Source organism: Triturus cristatus, chromosome 5_2 (genome assembly GCF_964204655.1).
Source record: "Triturus cristatus chromosome 5_2, aTriCri1.1, whole genome shotgun sequence".
NCBI lineage: Eukaryota > Metazoa > Chordata > Amphibia > Caudata > Salamandridae > Triturus > Triturus cristatus.
Genome location: NC_140588.1, coordinates 48,113,888 through 48,133,382, shown reverse-complemented (window position 1 = coordinate 48,133,382; position 19,495 = coordinate 48,113,888). Strand labels below are relative to the sequence as shown.

The 19,495-nt window shown below is 44.9% G+C and overlaps 1 protein-coding gene across 10 annotated transcripts in view; it reads right to left on the bottom strand.

The window, feature by feature from the left end:
* Positions 1-19,495, bottom strand: part of FHOD3 (formin homology 2 domain containing 3) — a 1,229,746-nt gene that overhangs the window by 50,992 nt on the left and 1,159,259 nt on the right. For all 10 annotated transcript variants that reach the window (XM_085606822.1, XM_085606824.1, XM_085606823.1 and 7 more), the window contains 2 exons: positions 14,002-14,192; positions 8,878-9,070 (listed from right to left, as the gene is read on the bottom strand). In XM_085606822.1, the coding sequence (XP_085462948.1) occupies positions 8,878-9,070; positions 14,002-14,192 (384 nt within the window). The remainder of the gene's footprint in view (positions 1-8,877; positions 9,071-14,001; positions 14,193-19,495) is intronic.

Sequence of the window (19,495 nt, the reverse complement as noted above, 5' to 3'; positions counted from 1 at the left end):
TTGTCAGGAAGAAGGCAAGCGTGGAGAAGTTGCAGAAGAAAAATACAATGGTTTAGCTCAACTAATACATGTCATACTGCAGCAGCAAGACTCCTCAACGGTACAGCGAAACCTTGAAAGGCAAACAGCATACACTAAGCCACATGGTCAGCTGAAACAATTTAAAACCTAAATAATACTTAGGTATTAATAAGAAAGACTTTTGTTATCTGTATGTTATGGATGCTAAGTTTGTTTTTCCTGGGGACTTCAGGTCCCGCAATACTGTGCTCCGGGAGACGCTTACAGCAGCATATAGGGGCGGACCTTTACAAGAGCGTGGGATGGAGCGTTTGATTTTCCAGGTCTCACAATAAAATATGCGTGGGGGCGCTTACAGTAGCTTACGGCAGCAATGAGGGGGCGGGCCTTGACAAGCTCTATGTAGCCCAGCCACTACACCCACAGCGCGGGATGCGCCCAGGCTAAACCCCGACCAAGAGTGGGCTCATCCTGTGCCCGTCAGCGCCTGCAAGAGGTCGGACAGGCCCATCCCTGGAAGCCCTTCCATATAATTGTGGGCAGCCTTTGAGGGTAACTATATTCTTCCTTTTGCTTTGCCCCTCAGTTTTTTGTGTATTGTGCAACACTGATCATGGGGAAAAGCAGACCACCTGGGGGCTCCTCAATGCCCCCACAAACATCTACTTGGATTGTTTTTTTCAACGTGCTGTAGGAGTGTTAAATAAGGAAATAAAATTGGCCGAACAAAGACTTTCCTTGTCTCCTCCCCCTCCTTCACCCACGAGCACTCATTTGGACCTCTTGCCTATCTCCCTGGAAGAGGGGTAGGATCAATTGGTTTTGCACTCTGAGGACCAGGACTTGTCTGCTCCGTTGCATGATTTTTCAGTGATAACTGCACAGCATCGGTGGAGCCTAGTGCCACAGTTGCTCCCGGGGAGCCCTTTGTTCAGGTGGTCTCCTCAATCAGCACTGCAGGGAAAGGGAAGACATTTGTAGGACTTCTAAACGGCCTCATGTGATTCACAGTAGGATGGAGGAGATGGACAACAAGAAGAAAGACTCTTGGCAAGCCTTAGTGCACAACTTGTTTGATAACCTTAGTGTGCTATTGATAGCAAACTGCAACTATTGCACGATCATTAGACAGCAATTGTGCATGAGCTAGCATCTCTCAAAGCCATCATATCTCATGTTATTTCACAGTCCGCTTCTTCCCAAGCAATTACCTTCTCCACTGTGCCCTCGATGGGCAGAGATGAAGCTTCGGCCACAGAACAAGATTGCTTTAATGGTGAGGTCTTGCAAACTCCTTCTTCGATAACTCTTGCCCCGCAGGTCAATCTTCCCACCCTCCAACATACGGGAGGGATGTCTGCTTCTGCTGGGGAGGGGACGGATAGATCTAGAGTTGACTACATCAGTTCGCAGGGAATGACCAGAGGGTTACTGTCTAAGGATTCCGGCAACCTTAAATCAGCAATTCTGCCAACCCGTTCTAATGATGTGGTAATTAATCTCGCACCAGAAGCTACTCCTTATGTCGTGGTACTTGGTAATCTCTCTGTGCTTAATTCAAATACACCGCAAAATGTCATTCAACTGAAGAATAAGGTGACCCATTGGTTGGGCTTACACACTGCCCTGGATGTCCAAGTAGGTGGACTCATGGATATCACCAACTCCTAGCTAGACTTCAGTGGTTCAAAACTAGGCTGCCAAAGAAGTTCTAAAAATCTAAAGTAAGGAGTATGTCAAGTCATCTACTGGAAGTCAGACTGAAATTCAAAATCCTAGGCACTGCATATGACTGTTCTATCAACCTGAGCTCTGATTATACCATAAATTAACAATCCAGAATGTTACAAAGCTCCTTTATTAAGACCTCTAACAGTTCTCACAGGGTGTGATCCTGAAATGCTACAAGGTCTGCACTAAGCATGATGGTGATAACTCACAGTACTTTCCTGTTATGAAATTGGAATTGGCTCTTTGTGTATTTACCTCTGATGTTGGTTTATATCACTCTTGCCTTGTCAGATTTTCAGCAGGCTGGAGTATGTGGGTATGGCTGATATAGTGTGAGAGTGAAAAATGACCTACATGTATAGTTTTTGATGCCGTGCATCAATGCTGTGAAAAGGCATGCATATGTAGAGAAGGGGAGAGGGACAGAGATGTTTCCATATGTATCTTACAGTAGCAATCACGTTTCCATATGTGACTTTAGTATTTCCTTTTGTTTTATTTTTGTACTGCATTAGGCAAGCCTTATAGTGTGGACAGATTGTAGATTCATCACTATGTGAAAGTTGACTCGTGGTATCTGGCCGAATAGAGTTGAATTGTTTCTTTGATTAAGTTCAAGTGAGGTATTAATAAATGTTTCCGCACCATCAGACAGCGAGCACTGGACAGATAAGAGCACATGTTTGTTTCAGATGAGTATGAGGACTGTAGGTGTTTAACACGTCATGCCATCCTAATATAAAGCACATTTAGGACGTGCAACATCTGTGTATCCAACCATTTATCTTTTCATTTAAGGAAATAAGGATCAAATGTATCAATGTCTAGGATAAAAGCCTATTCATGCATTGTGCATCAGAGAAGACTTTGCTCTGGTGCTACCCAATTTCAGAATATCAATGAATTGTTAGAACTTGCAAATGTAGCTTTATCTAACAAGCATTAGCAAAGCCAATAGGTCTTGCCTATTCGAGAGCTCTTGGCTTTGGCTATGTGTTTTAGCCATTATGTACACCAGTGTGGCTGATGTTCAGCATGACTAAATGTTAGGGGTGAGGAGTGGGTGGGGGGAATATTGCAATGGGGTAGATTGGAGCAGAGTGCAGTAGGGTAGATTGGCGTAAAGTGGAGTTGGGGTAGAGTGGGTAGAATGGACTGGTGTGGACTGGGGTAGATTGCAGTGGGGTGGATTGGGGTAGATTTGAAGAGAGGGAGTTGGGTACATCAGCAGGGTAGATTGGAGTGGGGTAGATTGGAAGAGGGTAGATTTGGGTTGAGTGGTATAGACTAGGGTGGAGTGGAGTAGATTGGAGTGAAGTAGATTGTGGTAGATTAGAGAAGGGTAGATTGGAGTAGGGTAGATAGGAGTTGGGTAGGTCGGGTTAGAGTGGAGTGAGTGGATTTGGGTTGACTGCAGTGGAGTGGGGTAACCTGGAGTGGAGTCGGGTAGATTGAAGTGGGGTGAATTATATAGTTGGGTAGAATGGAATGGGTGAGATTGGAGTAGTTTGGAGTGGGATAGATTGGGGAAGTGGGGTAGATTGGAGTGGTGTAGGGGTAGATTAGTAGCGGGTGGGTAGATTGGAGTGGGGTTGAGTAGAGGGGGAGTGGGATAAATTGAATGGGGGTAGATTTGGTGAAGTGAAGTAGATTGGGGTTGAGTGGGGTACATTGGAGTGGGGTAGATCATAGTAGAGTGGAGTGGGATATATTGGAGTAGATTGGAGTGAAGTGGGGTAGATTGGGAATGACTGGAGTGCAGTCGATAGGGGTAGACTGGCGTGGAGGTAGGTAGACTGGAGGGGAGTGGAGTAGATTGGAATGGGATAGATTTGGTGGATTATGGTAGGGTAGATTGGAGTGAAGTGGGATTGAGTGGAGTGGGGGAGATTGGAGTGAGGTAGACAGGAGTGGGGTAGTTTGTAGTGGGTTAGATAGGAGTGGGGTAGATGAAGTGGAGTACATTGGAGTGGAGTTAGATACAGTGGTGGGGGTAGATCAGAATGGGGTAGAATGGAGTGGGGTAGACTGAAGTGGGTGGATTGGATGGGATATGGTTGGAGTTGGGTAGTTTGGGATGGAGTGGGGTAGGGTAGATTTGAGTGGGGTGGATTGGGTTAGATTAGACTGGAGAGGGGTAGATTTGGATGGCATGTGGTAGACTGGAGTGAAGTGGAGTGGGGTAGATTTGAGTGGGGTGGATTGGGTTAGATTAGACTGGAGAGGGGTAGATTTGGATGGCATGTGGTAGACTGAAGTGGAGTGGGGTAGATTGGGTACAGTGGGATGGAGTGTGGTAGATAAGAGTAGAGTGGAGTAGGGTAAATTGGATGGATTGGAGTTGGTAGATTGGAGTGGGGTAGATTGGGGTATAGTGGAATGGGGTAGATTGGAGTGGAGTTGGATAGATTGGAGTAGAGTCCACTCGAGAGAGTCCACTCAAGAGTGGAGTGAGATAGATTGGGGAAGAGTGGACTAAATTGGGGTAGACTGTAGTGGACTGTAGAGAGATAGATTATGGTGGAGTGCAGTAGATTGGGTGAATTAGAGTATGGCAGCTTGGAATGGAGTGAGGTGGATTGGAGTGGCGTACATTGAGGAGGGATGATTGGAGTGGTGAAATTTGGAGTGGAGTGGGTAGATTGAACCGGAGTGGGGTAGATTGGAGTTGAGTGGGTTGAATTGGAGTGAGATGGGTTGGGGTATAGTAGGGCGAGGTAGAGTGGGTTGGAGTAGAGTGGGATGGGGGAGATTACAGTGGAGTGGAGTAGATTGGAGTGTAGTAGATATGGGTAGATTAGAGTAGTGTAGATTGGGGTGGAGTAGATTGGGTAAGGGTACATTGGACTAGGGGAGATTGGGGTGGGGTGGGGTGGGTTAGATTGGAGAGGGGTGGGAGGACTGGGGTAGAGTGGGTTAGATTGGAGTGGGGTAGACTGAAATGGAGTGGGGTAGATTTGGACAGAGTGGAGTGTGGTAGGGTGGAGTGAGGTAGATTAATGTGGATTGGAGTGGGGTAGATTGGAATGTGGTAGAGTGGAGTGGAGTGGGATAGAGTGTGGTAGACTGGAGTGGGGTAGGTTGCGGTGGAGTGGGGAGGAGTGTGGTGAAGTGGGGTAGATTGGACTGAAGTGGGGTAGATTTGAGTGGAGAGGAGTTTGATAGATTGCAGTGGAATTTAGAGTGGAGTGGGGTGAATTTAGAGTGGAGTGGGTTAACTGGAATTGAGTGGGGTAGATTGAACTGGAGTGAAGTTGGGTAAATTGGAGTGGAGTGGGTTGAATTAGGGTACATTGGAGTATGGTGGATTGGGATAGATTGGAGTGGAGTGGGGTAGATTGGAGCAGAGTGGGGTAGATTTGAGTGGAGTGTGGTAGATTGGGGTGCAGTGGGGTAGATTGGGGTGGAGTAGGGTAGATTTGAGTGGGGTCGGGTTGACTGGGTAACACTGAGTGGAATGGGGTAGACTGGAGTGGAGTAGATTGTAGTGGAGTAGACTGGGGTAGAGAGGAGTGGGGTATATTGTAGTGGAGTGGGGTAGATTGTATTTTAGTGGAGTGGACTGGTGTAGAGTTGAATGTGGTAGATTGGGTAGAATGAAGTGGGGTATACTGGAGTGGAGTAGATTGTAGCAAAGTGTAGTTGGGTGGGGTAGATTGGGGTACACTGGAGTGGAGTGAGACAGATTGGAACGGAGTGGGATAGATTGGAGTGGTGCAGAGTGGAGTGGGGCAATTGGTAGGAAGTAGACAGGTGTGGAGTGATGTGTTGTGTTGTTGAGTAAGTGGCATAGATTGGAGGGGTGTGGAGTCAAATGGCGCGGTGTGCCATAGAGTGTGTTAGAGTGGAGTGGAATGGTTAAGAGTGGAGTGACGTGGCATAGAGTGGAAGGGCATAGTGTGGAGTGGTGGAGTGTGGGGTATGTATGATGTGGTAGCACACTGCCATTACATACAGCACCTTTCCAATTGAAATGTCCATTACATTTGAACAGAAATACAGTGTTACTGTACACAAACAATAATGTGTGCAAATGCCATCACCTAGTGTATTGATGTGTTTTGGTTGTATTCAATTATTTGTTTCCACCACTCTTCAGAATTACAAAAAAATGTGCTTCATTTGTACTAATTCTGATATATTCTGAAACATCACCAGAGTTTGTTTTGTGTGCTAGAAAAAATAATTCTACACCCTCTCCTCTTACATGGATACTCAGCAGGATTGTCACATAAATTCTCTCACTTTGAAGTCAGAGAAAGAAAACACCAAGCGCCCTCGGAAGAGAGAACTTGACATTTGACCTCTGTCTTTAAATGCACAGCAAATGTGACAAGATAAGAACAAGATTTTAAGGCCTGTTTACAGAAAGTGAGTTCGTGGAAGAATACAGTAAACGAGATTTCGGCAACGAGAGGGAAGGACTCAAGATAGACAGCCTAAAACAAATAAAGCAAGCAAGTAGAAAACCAGAAAATGTTAATTACAAACCACAAAGCCAATGATAAGCAATAGGCCTAATGCATTTCTAGGTCTGTTTTTGAATGACCCCAAGACATCTTTAGCAAATCAGACAGCTGCCCTGTCTGGTAGGCTACGACCTAACAAAATGACCACTGAAGATTACTGCGTCACTCCAGTGAATAAGGTCACGGTTCAGATACTAATCCGGAGGAATAGAGTGCAAAAAGGAATTAGGAAGCTAGTGTTGCTGCAAAGCTATCTTTTGCTATCATCTGCTCAGAGCCCATAAAGAAGTGATTTCTTGTGGGCCACTTCCAATTTGCAAATGTCTGTCGAAGCAAAAGATGTCAGAGCAACAATACATAGTGTTGTTGAACTGATCCCTCAGCACCTGTGAGGCATGGTGACATTTCTTCTGATTGTAACTCATTTTCCTCTAAGAGACTGGAGAAAGTTAAGACCACTATGCAGTATGTTCTTCTTGTACAGTCTCAGACGCAAACTTGTTGCATTCGTAGCAAACAGGCTATGAAAATTCGTAGGCAAGCCTCCTCTTTACATCTGGACCAATATTTTGAATACCACACTCTCCTTTTAAAACTGTTGTACACACTGAAACTTTACAATGACGTTTCATGAAATGCCACACACTTTAAATCTAAGATTTTTAGTCTAAAAAATTCTTAATGCTTTACTTGGAAAAATAATAATGAAAATTCATCAGCAATGTGCTTAATTATGTTAGAAACTGCAACAAATGCCGACATGGAAGATACACAAGAATGGTGCTCTGAGTAAACCTGATGCAATGAGGAGCTACATTTGATTAAACCTAAAGCTATTGGTTCTTCTGAAGTTCAGCACAGATATGACTGAAATTCTAAAACTTACTGAAATTCAACTGTATAGTATCCGAATTGACAAAGGGCCTGATTACAATCTTGGCAGACGGGTTACACCGTCAAAGTTGTGACAGATATCACTGCCGCCGAAATATAAATCCCAATATACCCTATGGGATTTATATTTCGGCAGACGAGATATCACTGTTGTAACGGAGTAGATCATCCGCCAAAATCGTAATCAGGCCCAAAATGTTTTCTTTTCCTGGTGCTTTATAGTGCAATTTCTGCTAGGTCTTACTCCCAATCTTTTGAGAATATTCAATAATACATACAATTAGTTATATTAAACACAGCAGTCTCTGAGAATAAAATCTAAATAGGGTGACAACCTCACTCCAGTCCTGAACTCTTTACCTACAAATGATTGCTTTCAGCTATGTTATTATAATTAGTTCAAGGCACAGAAAACATGACTACAACTCCAGCGGCGGCTCATCCGCAATGGTGGAGGAGCGTCGCCCCACTGGCTCAGTCAGCAGCTGAAAAATAAAACAATGTTGTTTTATTTTTCAGCTACTGTCTGAGCCAGCGTATGTGGGGAAGGGCAGGGCAGGGCCATGGGAGGGGGGAGGAGGAGTGGTGGATGGGCACTGCTAACTGTGCATGTCTGTTTGTCCGGCCTTCTTAGTGTGGCCAAACAGACATAAACAGTTAGGTTTTTCTAACCCAGCTCTATTACACAGCCAGGTTGGAGGAACAGCACAGACTCCCTGTGCCTGAGCGAGCATTAAACAAGCCCGCTCAGGCCAATCCCTGCGCTGCTCTCATGCAGCATGGGAGCAGCACGGGGATTGCACAGGGAGTCTCTGATGCTGTCCCAGGGGCTGCTGGGAACAGGAAGCAGAGGCGCTCCGAGGTGTGAGGCATCAGAAGTAGCGTCAGATACATTTTATTTTTATTTCTCTATCATTCCACCCCCCCATGAGCTCACCAGTTTCACCACTGTTCATATGTGTTGGCCGCCACTGTACAACTCTCAGAATACATTAGTTTATCACATGAAAGTCTAGAACTGGAAACAGTGCCTGTAATGTCCTGGAGGAAGGTGGTAATTAGGCAAAGGAAACATTGTCATTATGTGGAGGGTATCATGCTTAGTTTCATTCATTTCATCCTAAATTACGTCCTACATGTTTGATTAAAGTCCTGAAATTAAAGTATTATGCCACTGTCTACAATTATGCACCATTCATGGCTAAAATGTAGTGCACACTTATAGGAACAATGCAAATGACCAGAAAGTGAGCACCTGCTGTGAGTGGCGCTTGTGTTTTTTGCACTATTTATTTCAGCATAAAACCCATTCTTGCCTGAAAAATGGACGCAAGTATGCATTATGTGCTCAAATATGGCACCAAACACTGGCTTTGCATTCTGCAGAATTGTTTGTAATTTCAAATGTTTGCTGAAAATGTGCGAAATTAATCAAAAGCAAATTATGCAAATTTCGCACCTCCATAGTGGTAATCCTAAATCAAAACATCTTGAGCCCCATTATGTAAAAGGTCAGCAAAGCACAAGTGCAGTTAACAAAAGGTCACCACCGACGATGCACCAACATCCATCGAAGTAGAAGTGGAACCCGTGCATGAGCACCTCATATTGGTGCCCCTGGTATTGCGGCAGATACATCACGGTTACATGGCAGTTCCTTATCATGGTTAGCTTGCACTGCGAGTTATCCATACAAATAAGCCAACCCCCTTTCATGGCCTGGAAAGCCCAAACAAGGAGTTGAACGTTGAATTAGACTTACGTCTGTGATCATCTTCCCGCGAGTCTTGTTTCTTTCCCTGTGATTGGCTCGTTTCTGCTTTTGCTGTAGCACGCGCTCTCTGGTGGTGCGGTACTCCAGGGCAAACTCGCTGATGATTTTGCAGAATTTATGAATGTTCACCTCGCGGATCATGTAAGGAGAGTGACCCATAAATAGCAGAAAGGAGTGGAACCTGAAACAGAGCAAAGCAGTGAATCTACTCCATTCCCTCAATGTCAATTGAAAACAAGATAGGATTTCAGCTCAGGCGTTCAGTCATAACAAATGTGGCCTGTTCCTTTATCGCCATCATTCTCCAAGTTCAAACGTTTTTCACAGATGTCTTAAATAGCGCTGATTGGATTAATTAGGCAGGCCTGGTGGGTGGAATTAAAGGCAGTGCTGTGACATCTTTGCCCAGCCCATTCCTACATGTTGATGAGGGCAGATATGATCAAAAATGAGCTTGTTTTACTTTGAACTGGAGTGGATTGCACTTAAAAGAATTCCTGCTCTGTTTACAAGAACATTTCTGTCTGGTCTCAGGGTTAGGTTCCAGATACAAATCCGCTTGTGTTCATCTGGTATGCAAGGCAGCGTTTGCGAACCAGACACCGAAAACAAATGTGCCAGCTTTCGAATCAATTAAAGATAAAAGGATCACTGCAGTAATGCGCAGATTGGCAAGTCATAGGTTAACTGGTAGGGGAAAATCAGCTGCATCCACACTCTAATAAAGAGAGTTTGGGGAAAGTATCCGCTTTACAAAAGCGGTTCTCCAGCTTATTCTCTTTTGAAAAGGTTGTGCCAGTGGCTGAATTGAAGTGAAACCCACATGTGCTCCGTAGCAGCACTTTAAAAGAGATGATAGAGCTTGAACCAGTGCAGGTGGAGGGCACTGGCACACTCCCCATCAGCAGAGTATGACCCAGAGCAAGAGAGAGAAAGGCAGAAAGGAAAGAAACAAGGAAGTGAAATGATGACACGGGGATAAAGGAACCCTGGAAGTGTGAGATAAAGGGAGAGTAAGTGGGGAGTGACAGGAGAAATAGGAATGAAATGAAACTGAGGATAAGCGGTCAGCTGCACCAACGGCTTCCTGCTAAGACAAACAAGCACTGCAAAACCAATAGACCTGGCACTGGCTGCCAGTTTTTTGTCTTTCTCTATGCTTTTCTTTTGTCTTGTCATTGTTTTTGCAAAAGATTATTGTTAGGGATGCTGCCGACATCGACTTAAAGCAAAAATATGTTTTTGGTCTCAAAAAGTATGCATCACCCTAGTAGTTCCTGGCCCTTAAGGAAATTACTTTGTATGTGGATGTCCTCCTTATGAAAGGACAGAAAACCGACACTCACAGGCCATCAATGGCTGAAGTGGGCTGATCCACTGTCCCATGCAGTATGATGCTGTAGGTGGAAGAAAAGTATGAATTACATAATAAACTCAAGGATGAAGAGGGATGGCTAAAAGCCAGTATATTATACATGTCATTTTAGTCAAAAGGAAATGTCTTGGCTAAAGCCACACCTAGATGGCCTGTGTCTATTTTTTTTTTAAACAAATTAAGCACTAGGATGAATGCCGTTCGACTTCGTCATCCCGACTTATTGGTCAGACCATCACCAAATCATATTCCACGCTACCACACGCACACAGATATCAAAAGTTCAAGAGATTAAACCATAACACTGGATGAGAGACACTAGAAACTTGAACAGAAATGAGCTGATTTTTGTATGCCAGCAGAAAAAAATGGTAATTGTGCAGCTTAAAGGATTTTCTGGATTCACATGATGTGCATTATTCCACCATCTAGTGGGTAGGTCTGGAAACTACTTGTTAGTCCTTTTCTTCTCTCCTTTTTTTCCTCTGGCCATTTTCAGTAGCCATTTGGTGCTATGTTCCTTCTCCTGTGACATCAAGACATGCACCCTGAAAGCCTTTGTGTGTCGTCATCATCTTCAGAATCGTTTTTACCCTTTGGCAACTCCCTTGTGTTTGCTGGTCTCTATCTTTTAATATTGTATCCTCCTTCTCTCTTCACCTCACCTCATTTCCTGGGGAGGTGGAGATTTGCATTTGACTGCAGAACATTCTTCAAGCTGCAAAACTACTCCTACTGGTAAGTAACCATTTAGTTTTGGAAGCATAAATCCTTTCTGGATTCACATGCTGTGTATTGATTTTGTAGACCTATTCTGTGTCATTCCAGATGGTGGTGTTAAAATGAGGTTGAGCTTGTGAACAGATGAAACATCTGTTCCACATGCACCTCTTTCTTTATTTGGATATCCACTCAACAGTGTTTTGTGAAAGTATCGATCGATGACCATTTGGCTGCAATACATATGTTATTTATAGGTACATTTGCTAGAAGGCCAGTGTAGACCCCTTCTTCCTTATTGAGTTTGCTCTAGGCTTCTCTTCCGGGCTTTTTCTCACCTTCCAATAACACAATTGGATTTTTTTAATGCCCCACCTTGCATGCTCCCCTTAGCTACCGGTGAGCCCTTGTTAGGGTTTGCAAATGATACGAAAAATTTACTTCCTTTCCGTATCTCCTTTGTCTTGTCTAGGTAGCACATCACAGCCCTACATATGTCTAGTGTCTGCAACATTCTCTCCTCACCTCCAAATAAGCCAGATGGTACACCCCAGAGCTCAGAGCCACCAAGCGCAACTGCTACTGACTCAAGAAGCGATGGCGCCTCACTAAGGACCCCTCAGACAGAGCCTCTCACAAAACAGCCCTTAGCAACTACCACCTTCGCATCAAGGAAGCCAAGAGAGCAGCAATCACTGACCACATCGACACCGTGGCCAACCATACGAAAGAACTCTTCAATATTGTCAAGGAATTCTCTAACCCGACAGCCACAGAGAACAACATCCACCCCTCCCAAGAACACTGCGACACCCTCACAGAGTACTTCCACAGCAAGATAGCCACCATCTACAACAACTGGAACCATCAGCCCACCACTTTCAGCCCAACAACCTCAATCAACTAGTGAACACCAGCCTAATGATAAACTCATGGTCTCAGACTACCACAGGCATCATGTCATCCATCCATTCTGGGGCACCCACCGATCCCTGCCCCCACCATCTCTTCAACCTCGGAGCCAACCCAATCAGCACAGAACTCTCCAGCATTTCTCAACACCTCCATCTCCACGGCAACCTTTCCAGACAGATGGAAACATGCATAGGTCAGATAACTCTGAAAGAAGCCCTCTAACAACCTCAGGGACCTAAAAAATTACCAACCTATCTCCCTGCTCCCCTACCCAGCCAAAGTACTGAGAAAGACATCAACCAACAGCTCACCGAATACCTGGAACTAAACCACCTGCTCGAAGTCTCACATTCAGGATTCTGTGCCAACCCCAGCACTGAGACCACCCTGACTGCCGCCACAGTCGACCAGAGAACCCTCCATGACCACGGTAGCCCTGATCCTCCTCAACCACTCTGCTGCGTTCGATACTGTCTCCCACCACACCCACTTCAACAGACTCCACAATATCGGCTTACAGCAAAACGCCCTCAAGTGCATCGCTTTTTTCCTTACAGAGCACTCACCTGCATCCCTTCACCTCTGCACCCAAGGAAATCATATGCAGCGTACCCGAAGGATCATCTCTCAGCCCTACCCTGTTCAACATCTACATGACCCCCCTCGCAGACATCGTCAGATCACACGGACTCAACATAATATACTACGCTGAGGACACTCAACTTATCCTCTCACTCATGAGGACCCCTCAAATGCCAAAGCCAACTTCTGCAACCCCATCACTGACGTAGCCTAATGGATGAGAGACAATTGCCTCAAACTCAACACAAACAAAATAGAAGTACTAATCTTTGGGAAGAACACCTCCCCATTGGACCACAGCTGGTGGCCAGCAGAACACGGATCAACACCTGCACCAACAGACCACACACGCAACGACGGCATCATCCTTGACGGTCAACTGACAATGAAACAACAAGTCAACGCAGTCGCCTTCTCCTGATTACTCACCCTTTGCATGCTCTGCAGAATCTTCAGATGGATCTCAATCAACACTAGAAAGACCGGCCCATAGCTCCCACCCGAAACAAGCATGGATAAAGCAACTGTTCACCTCCAAATGCACACCTATAACCATAAAAGCAATGAAATCCTGTCGGATAATCCTGGATAAGAATCTTAACATGCAATCACACATCAGTGAATCCACATGCAGTACTTTTCTTCAACTTAACATACTCTAGAATGTGGAACCCTTCATTGTGCCGCCAGAGTTCAAGATTGCAGTCCAATCCTTAGATGTAGCCAAACTGAAATATGTGAGTACAAGGTTTACTAAAATCAAGCATGGCACATAGCCGCAAGACTAATAACAGGAATTAGACCCTTCAACCACATAAGACCTGCTCTAAAGTCTCTCAACTGGTTACCAGTTGAAACAGTATCCAGATGAAGACGGTGTGCTTCATGCATAAAGCTCTGCATCATGATACATGGAGGCACCTCAATATCAGGAAGCAGCCGCTCCCTACGAATCGTCAACTCGCTCTTGCTGAAACCTCCGAGATTCAGAAAAAAGAAGACCTATTGCAGAACTTTCTCTGGAGCTGTGTCTAGAAAATGGAACTCTCTCCCGCCGCATGTTCAGTCTGACCATCAACAAACAGTTTCAAGAAAGAGGTTAAGGGGATTTTACTAGACAGTTTCTTAGCATAACACATGCTTTAATCTGGGCAGTCACACAATCTCTTGGACCACAAACTCTCTCTTGAGATTATTTTGTTTTATATGTAGGGGAATTTATATGCTATGAAACAGGTTTTGGGGATTGCTCTGTAGAGCTCTCTGATACCTTTGGATCATGGTCAAGCTTTATAAAACTCTCAAAATTAAAAATAAATGAGTATGATGCACCTTAAGCTACCATACTTAATGGCAAGAGAAGTAAATGATGTAGCATTGTTCAGTCTATACAACAAAAAATGTGCACTGTTTTTGTGAACTGATGACAAAAGTGACACTTTGACAGAGATTTCAAAGAAAAAATAATAGTCATATATAATTTCATAGTTATGGCTTCAGAATTAGGTTGGAGTTATTACCTGTTGATTATCCTTCGATGGACAATTTTTAAAATGATGATTCGCTCTGCACAGTCTTTCAAGAACTCTGACATCTTCTGCTTGAGAACGGGTTTCATCTCGTGCTTTGCGATAGCCTTGAGGTGGTCCCAGGACGCTTTGCACCTTCTCTCCATCTGAGATAGATTTTCTTGAAGCTGATCAAAGTCCACCTGAAGCAATTGAAAAAGTGAGAGGTGTTCTCTACTTTGCTTCTGTTAGAGATTAAGGACCAGAAAACACATGCACCAAGCAAGAGAGACAACATGAAGTGCAGCTCATTGCCATTTTATTTCAACTGTCGTTACCAGTGGCTTTAGTGTACATTTTCATACCTAAATGTGGTCCCTCTAGTAGGAGCTTGTGCAGCAAAAACTAACAGAGATGACTAATTGTATTAGATATCAAGGTTTCAAGCGTCTGTTGGGGCTTGGGAAAGCATCAAGAGATAGAACATAAATCATGAGTACCCATGAAAAAGAACTACGATTACAAGCAGGTAACTTTATTTATTGTACCTTACTTGATTCTCATCTAAAAGTGAAAGACTGCTGATTTTGCTTGCTTTGTCTTAATTGCTGCTCAACTGTATTGCATAACAAACAGTGACAGCAAACACTCCTGACCCACATTTTAGTGCTTTATTTTGTAGAGTTTCGTTTGATTTACTTCACAACAAAATATCTTTTCCACCATGTCATCTACAACTCATGGCTTTGTGCAAGGGGAAACATTGTTTACAACACTGTCAACACAACATGCTTCCATTACAACGCAGTTGTTATAACGACCCCGTTGTTTCTACGCGATCCGTTATATCGCAAGTCGTTTCAACGACTTGCTGTAAGGGGGGGTGCAACACCAGGGAATGTGTTGGATTTTTAATCCAACACCTTCCCTGCTGTTGCGCAAACTGGAGTAGGAATAGTAATTAATACTATTCCTAAGTCCAGCGCGTCCCCTACAGCAAGTCGTTGAAACGACTTGCGATGTAATGGATCGCCTAGTAACAACGCGTTGTAATGGAATGCGTAGTGAAAGCATTTGTTGTAAAGGGCCATATTCATGTGTAGGAAACAGTTAATCACACCATGACTGCAACACAAATCTGATCCTCATGCACCACACCCCAAAACCCACCACCAAAGTACCAAAGACCAAACTACAACCTTCATCATATCAGCAAAGCAAACCAAAAGGGTCCTCAGTGTCCTGATAATCGGAGTGCTCGGTGGCCTTGTTATGTGTGTGAAAATCTATATGAATTCTACTGTGCAATAAATACCTCAGGTTTCAGCAGGATGTGCAACAGTTAGATCAATATTTTATAAGTATGAATGATGTCACAATCATCGGTGTGACTTTTATATTGAGGGCTTCAGTTTGGATTGAACAGAAAAAAAGACTAAATTTCAGGAAAGATAGGGTAAGGGGATCAACAGCTAAAAGGCATGGATAAAGAGCTGGGGAATAAAAACAGGGAGATGATGATAATGGATCCGGACAATACTACTGAGTCAACCATCGAGGCTGCACATTTAGCATGGCGCAACCAATGTGACCTCCAGAACACCAAGTCAATGATAAAAGTATGGGCAACACATTCTTTTTAGGTTTGAGCTGCAGGCTCTAGCTTCACCAGACGTCATTTATTGCTGAATCTTGTCTGGGGCATGTTTACAAAGACACTGTATCGATGGTGACTGGAATGTACCTGGATGTTTTGGATCTTTGTTATGCACCCCATACTGTCACTACAGTACGCTGGCCGGCTCAGGACATATGGACACAGATAAAAATCCAGATATATGGAAGTATTTTCTAGCAGTCTGTTATTTGCAGAAATAATGGGCCTCTCCAGTGGGTCTGTGCTGTGCTTATGAATTGTGGGTAGCATGTAAAAACACGGAGCAGTGTATTTTTTAACAAGTAAGTACTGAAAGTCTTCAATATAAAAACCCACTGCACCGTGTTTTTACATGCCGCCCAAAAGTAATAAGCACAGCACAGACTCACCGGGTAGGCGATATAAATAGACAGACAGACAGACAGACAGACAGACAGACAGACAGACAGACAGACAGACAGACAGACAGACAGACAGACAGACAGATAGATAGATAGATAGATAGATAGATAGATAGATAGATAGATAGATAGATAGATAGATAGATAGATAGATAGATAGATAGATAGATAGATAGATAGATAGATAGATAGATATGAGAATAGGCACTACAATAAGGATGAGATTACAGCTGAAAAATAGAACCGAAGACTCTTCTGGTAAAATGCTAAAATATCTGGTGCCCTTCAAAGTTAAGAACAGATGAGTTATCTTGAGCTTAATTTTAGGGAAAGCACGAATATTCAAAGTTTTCACACACAACGATCATCTGTCTTGCGACTCTAGCCTAGATAGCAAACTATTTTTAAAAAAGCCGTTTGACAGCATACTGGGCCGTTTGCCCTGCTGGGGGCAGAGGTTTGTATTACAGACAGGGCCACAAGGACTCAATAAAGGAATGTGTGCATGCTTGTGCAGTGGGTGAATATTTAAATCTGTTGATCACTTCATATACGTAGAAGCATAGCTCCCAGCAAATGCCTACATCACCATTTGAACACCCCACCTCCACCTCAGGCAAGTCCCGTCGCTGACCCAATTCAAGAATGATCCCAAGACCTGGCTCTTCGACTGAACCCAAGCACCCAGATGGATCAGCAGCCCCGCATGCCTCCTCAGTGCCTTGATACCCTCACGGGTGAGTAGCTGCGCTATGCCAACCTTCATTGATTGAGTGATTGACCATTACTTATGTGGATACCCTGAACAGCAAACCATACGCACAAGCATGACATTCTGGGAAGACGCTTAGAGCATCTGCCATCTTGAAGATGTAAGAAAATATTCAGCAACATAAGGGGGACAAAGGGATACTGTGGTACACATGTGCAAACACTAGCAGCACAGCAAGAACCACACTGTAGGTCTCTTTGCAGGTGAAACCTGCTTCCAGTGCAAGTGAAGGATACTGTAGAGCCTCACAAGGGTGGATTAAGTTTAAGACTCTACCCATCATTATGGGAGCCAACATAATCTTCCTATTTGGTCAGTTTATCCACCACACTGTTGGTGAATGCCAATGTGATGAAAGCACATTTAATTAGGGGTTGCAAAGCTACTTTGCGAGTGTCCTCTTCATCTGCCACCGGGACAACCTTTGATGATTCCAATCTTGCACCCCCTAGGTGTTGGCGTGATAAGTTGTCTCGTATTGACTCAATGTAGTACCTGACCTACACAATCCTACGTGAGAGTAGTTAGTGTACCTTTAATAATACAGCCCTTAATGACATTTGACCTATGTTTTGTCAGTGTCTATGTAGACTAGATTATGACTCACGAACTCAAACACATTTTATAGACTGAACTATTCTGTTAGACCTGTCAGCCCTTTGGGTGGTCCCTCCTCATCATTATTTATTTTGTCCCACTTTTGCCTCAAACCCTGTTTGAATTTTTCCTTTTTGGGGAACCACCAGACTTCTTTTTAGTGTTGCTACAGATTCAGGGAGCCATTTTAGCTACCCCTGAAACTTCTGTCTGAGGGCCTGAAGCACAAAATGGTGGCCTCCTATGACATCACCAGCATCCACTGGAACCTACCAGCACCTTCCAGAACCTTCCAGGAGATTCCAGAACTGTGTGACAGTTGGAAACCGTTTAGAATGTTGGGAGGATAAGAGGGGCAGTTGGCAGTTGGAGCTGGCAGTTGGCACCTGACTGGTGAAGAGAGAGGAGCACAACAGTGAAGGAGGAAGGAGTGAAGCAGCAGGGGTGGAAACTTGTGCCTGGAGTGGGGTCCATAAACCCACCCTTGATACTTGTCCCTACTGATGGATCCCAGCCTATAGCCCTGTGTGGGAAGAAGACAGAAGAAAACCCTCCTAAGGACCTGGACAGCAGGAACAGGCCTTAGAACCAAGAAAGCAGCAAGATTCTGACCTGAGAACTGGTTTCCCTGGAGTCTGGCGTCGAGTAGCCGAAGACCTGGAGCCCGAGGTGGAGAAGCGGCGCTGACTGAGGTAGCAGACGTCGTACCCGGAGCCGCCTGAGGTCGTAAGAGGGCGCCGACGGAGGTCGAGAGGAATACCAAGGGTCGAGAAGGAAGTGAACCGAGGTCGAGTGAGCGGCGTCATCGGAAGGGTGAAGTCCGCCCTCCGGAGTCGTCGGAGACCGAGGTAGAGGAGCACCGGAGGTCGGGAGTGAGGATCGCACTCCGGAGTCGCCCGGAACCTGTGAGGAGGAGCACCGGAGGTCGGGGGTGAGGATCGCACCCCGGAGTCGCCGGAAGTCGACAGCGAGGCCAGGCCGGCCGACGTCATCGGAGCCGAGTGCGCCATCGGACCGGAGCCGCCCGAAGTCGACATCGTGAAGAGACTGCCCGACGCCGTCGAATCGGAGGTCGAGATCGAACCGAGGCCACCGACATCGGACCGGAACCGCCTACCGGCGTCGACAAAGAACTAACATTGTGCCGAGGCCGCCGAGACCGAACCGGAACCGCCTCACGGCGTCGACACGACTCCAGCGGCGTCGGAACATCAGAAAAGGGCAGTAAGTGGAGTAGAGGGCGCCTTAGGCCCTGTGGAGACCTGAGAGACTACTCTAAGGGGCTAGGGAGGTGCTGAAACCCACCTGACTGTGCCTGGGGTGAACTGGGACTAACCTAGAGAGGTTGTGTGGAGAAGGAAAGCCAGGGCATTGGTATTCCCCCCCTTTGATCTACCTCAGTTTAGGCCTCAGCCTTATCCCAGTCAGGGAGTAGCCCCCCTCAAGCCTTCCACAACCCTACAAGCTGTGCCTGGGCCAAATCAGCCCTTAAGAATTGAAGTGTCATCTGATTACAGGAGTGTTGCTGTATACTGTTAATTATTTATTGGGGGTACTGTATTTATTGAATTTTTATCTATTTATTGTTGCACTATATTTATAGGTCCACAGGACTGGTTGGTGTACAATATTTATTGATACAGTATTTATTGCCTCAAAGTATTTAATTGTCTGTATATATTGCACTTGTATTTATGCCCTGTTATTTATGATCACCCCTATTTATTTCAGCAAACAGCCAATATTTATTTGACCTGCCCTATTTAAAATGTATATATTGTGATCGACTTATTTATTTTCCCAATCAGCAACTAAGAGAAGAAAGATAAAGAAAGCATATTTTCATAATTTTTACGGTGTAGAGTCGTTTTTGGAACGGATGCACGCATGGTTATTGTATGGGTATATTGTATGCTTAGCACTGCGCCTGTTTCCTGACCACTCGAGCCAAGCTACCCCATTGTGTCGGGAAGGTCCACCACCACCCTGCGGAGTGGGAGTGGGCCGGTTCCAACATAAATTGGTGTTCAGTGGTGGGATAGAGCTGTGCCTACATATACTCAACAATAACTGTGGGTA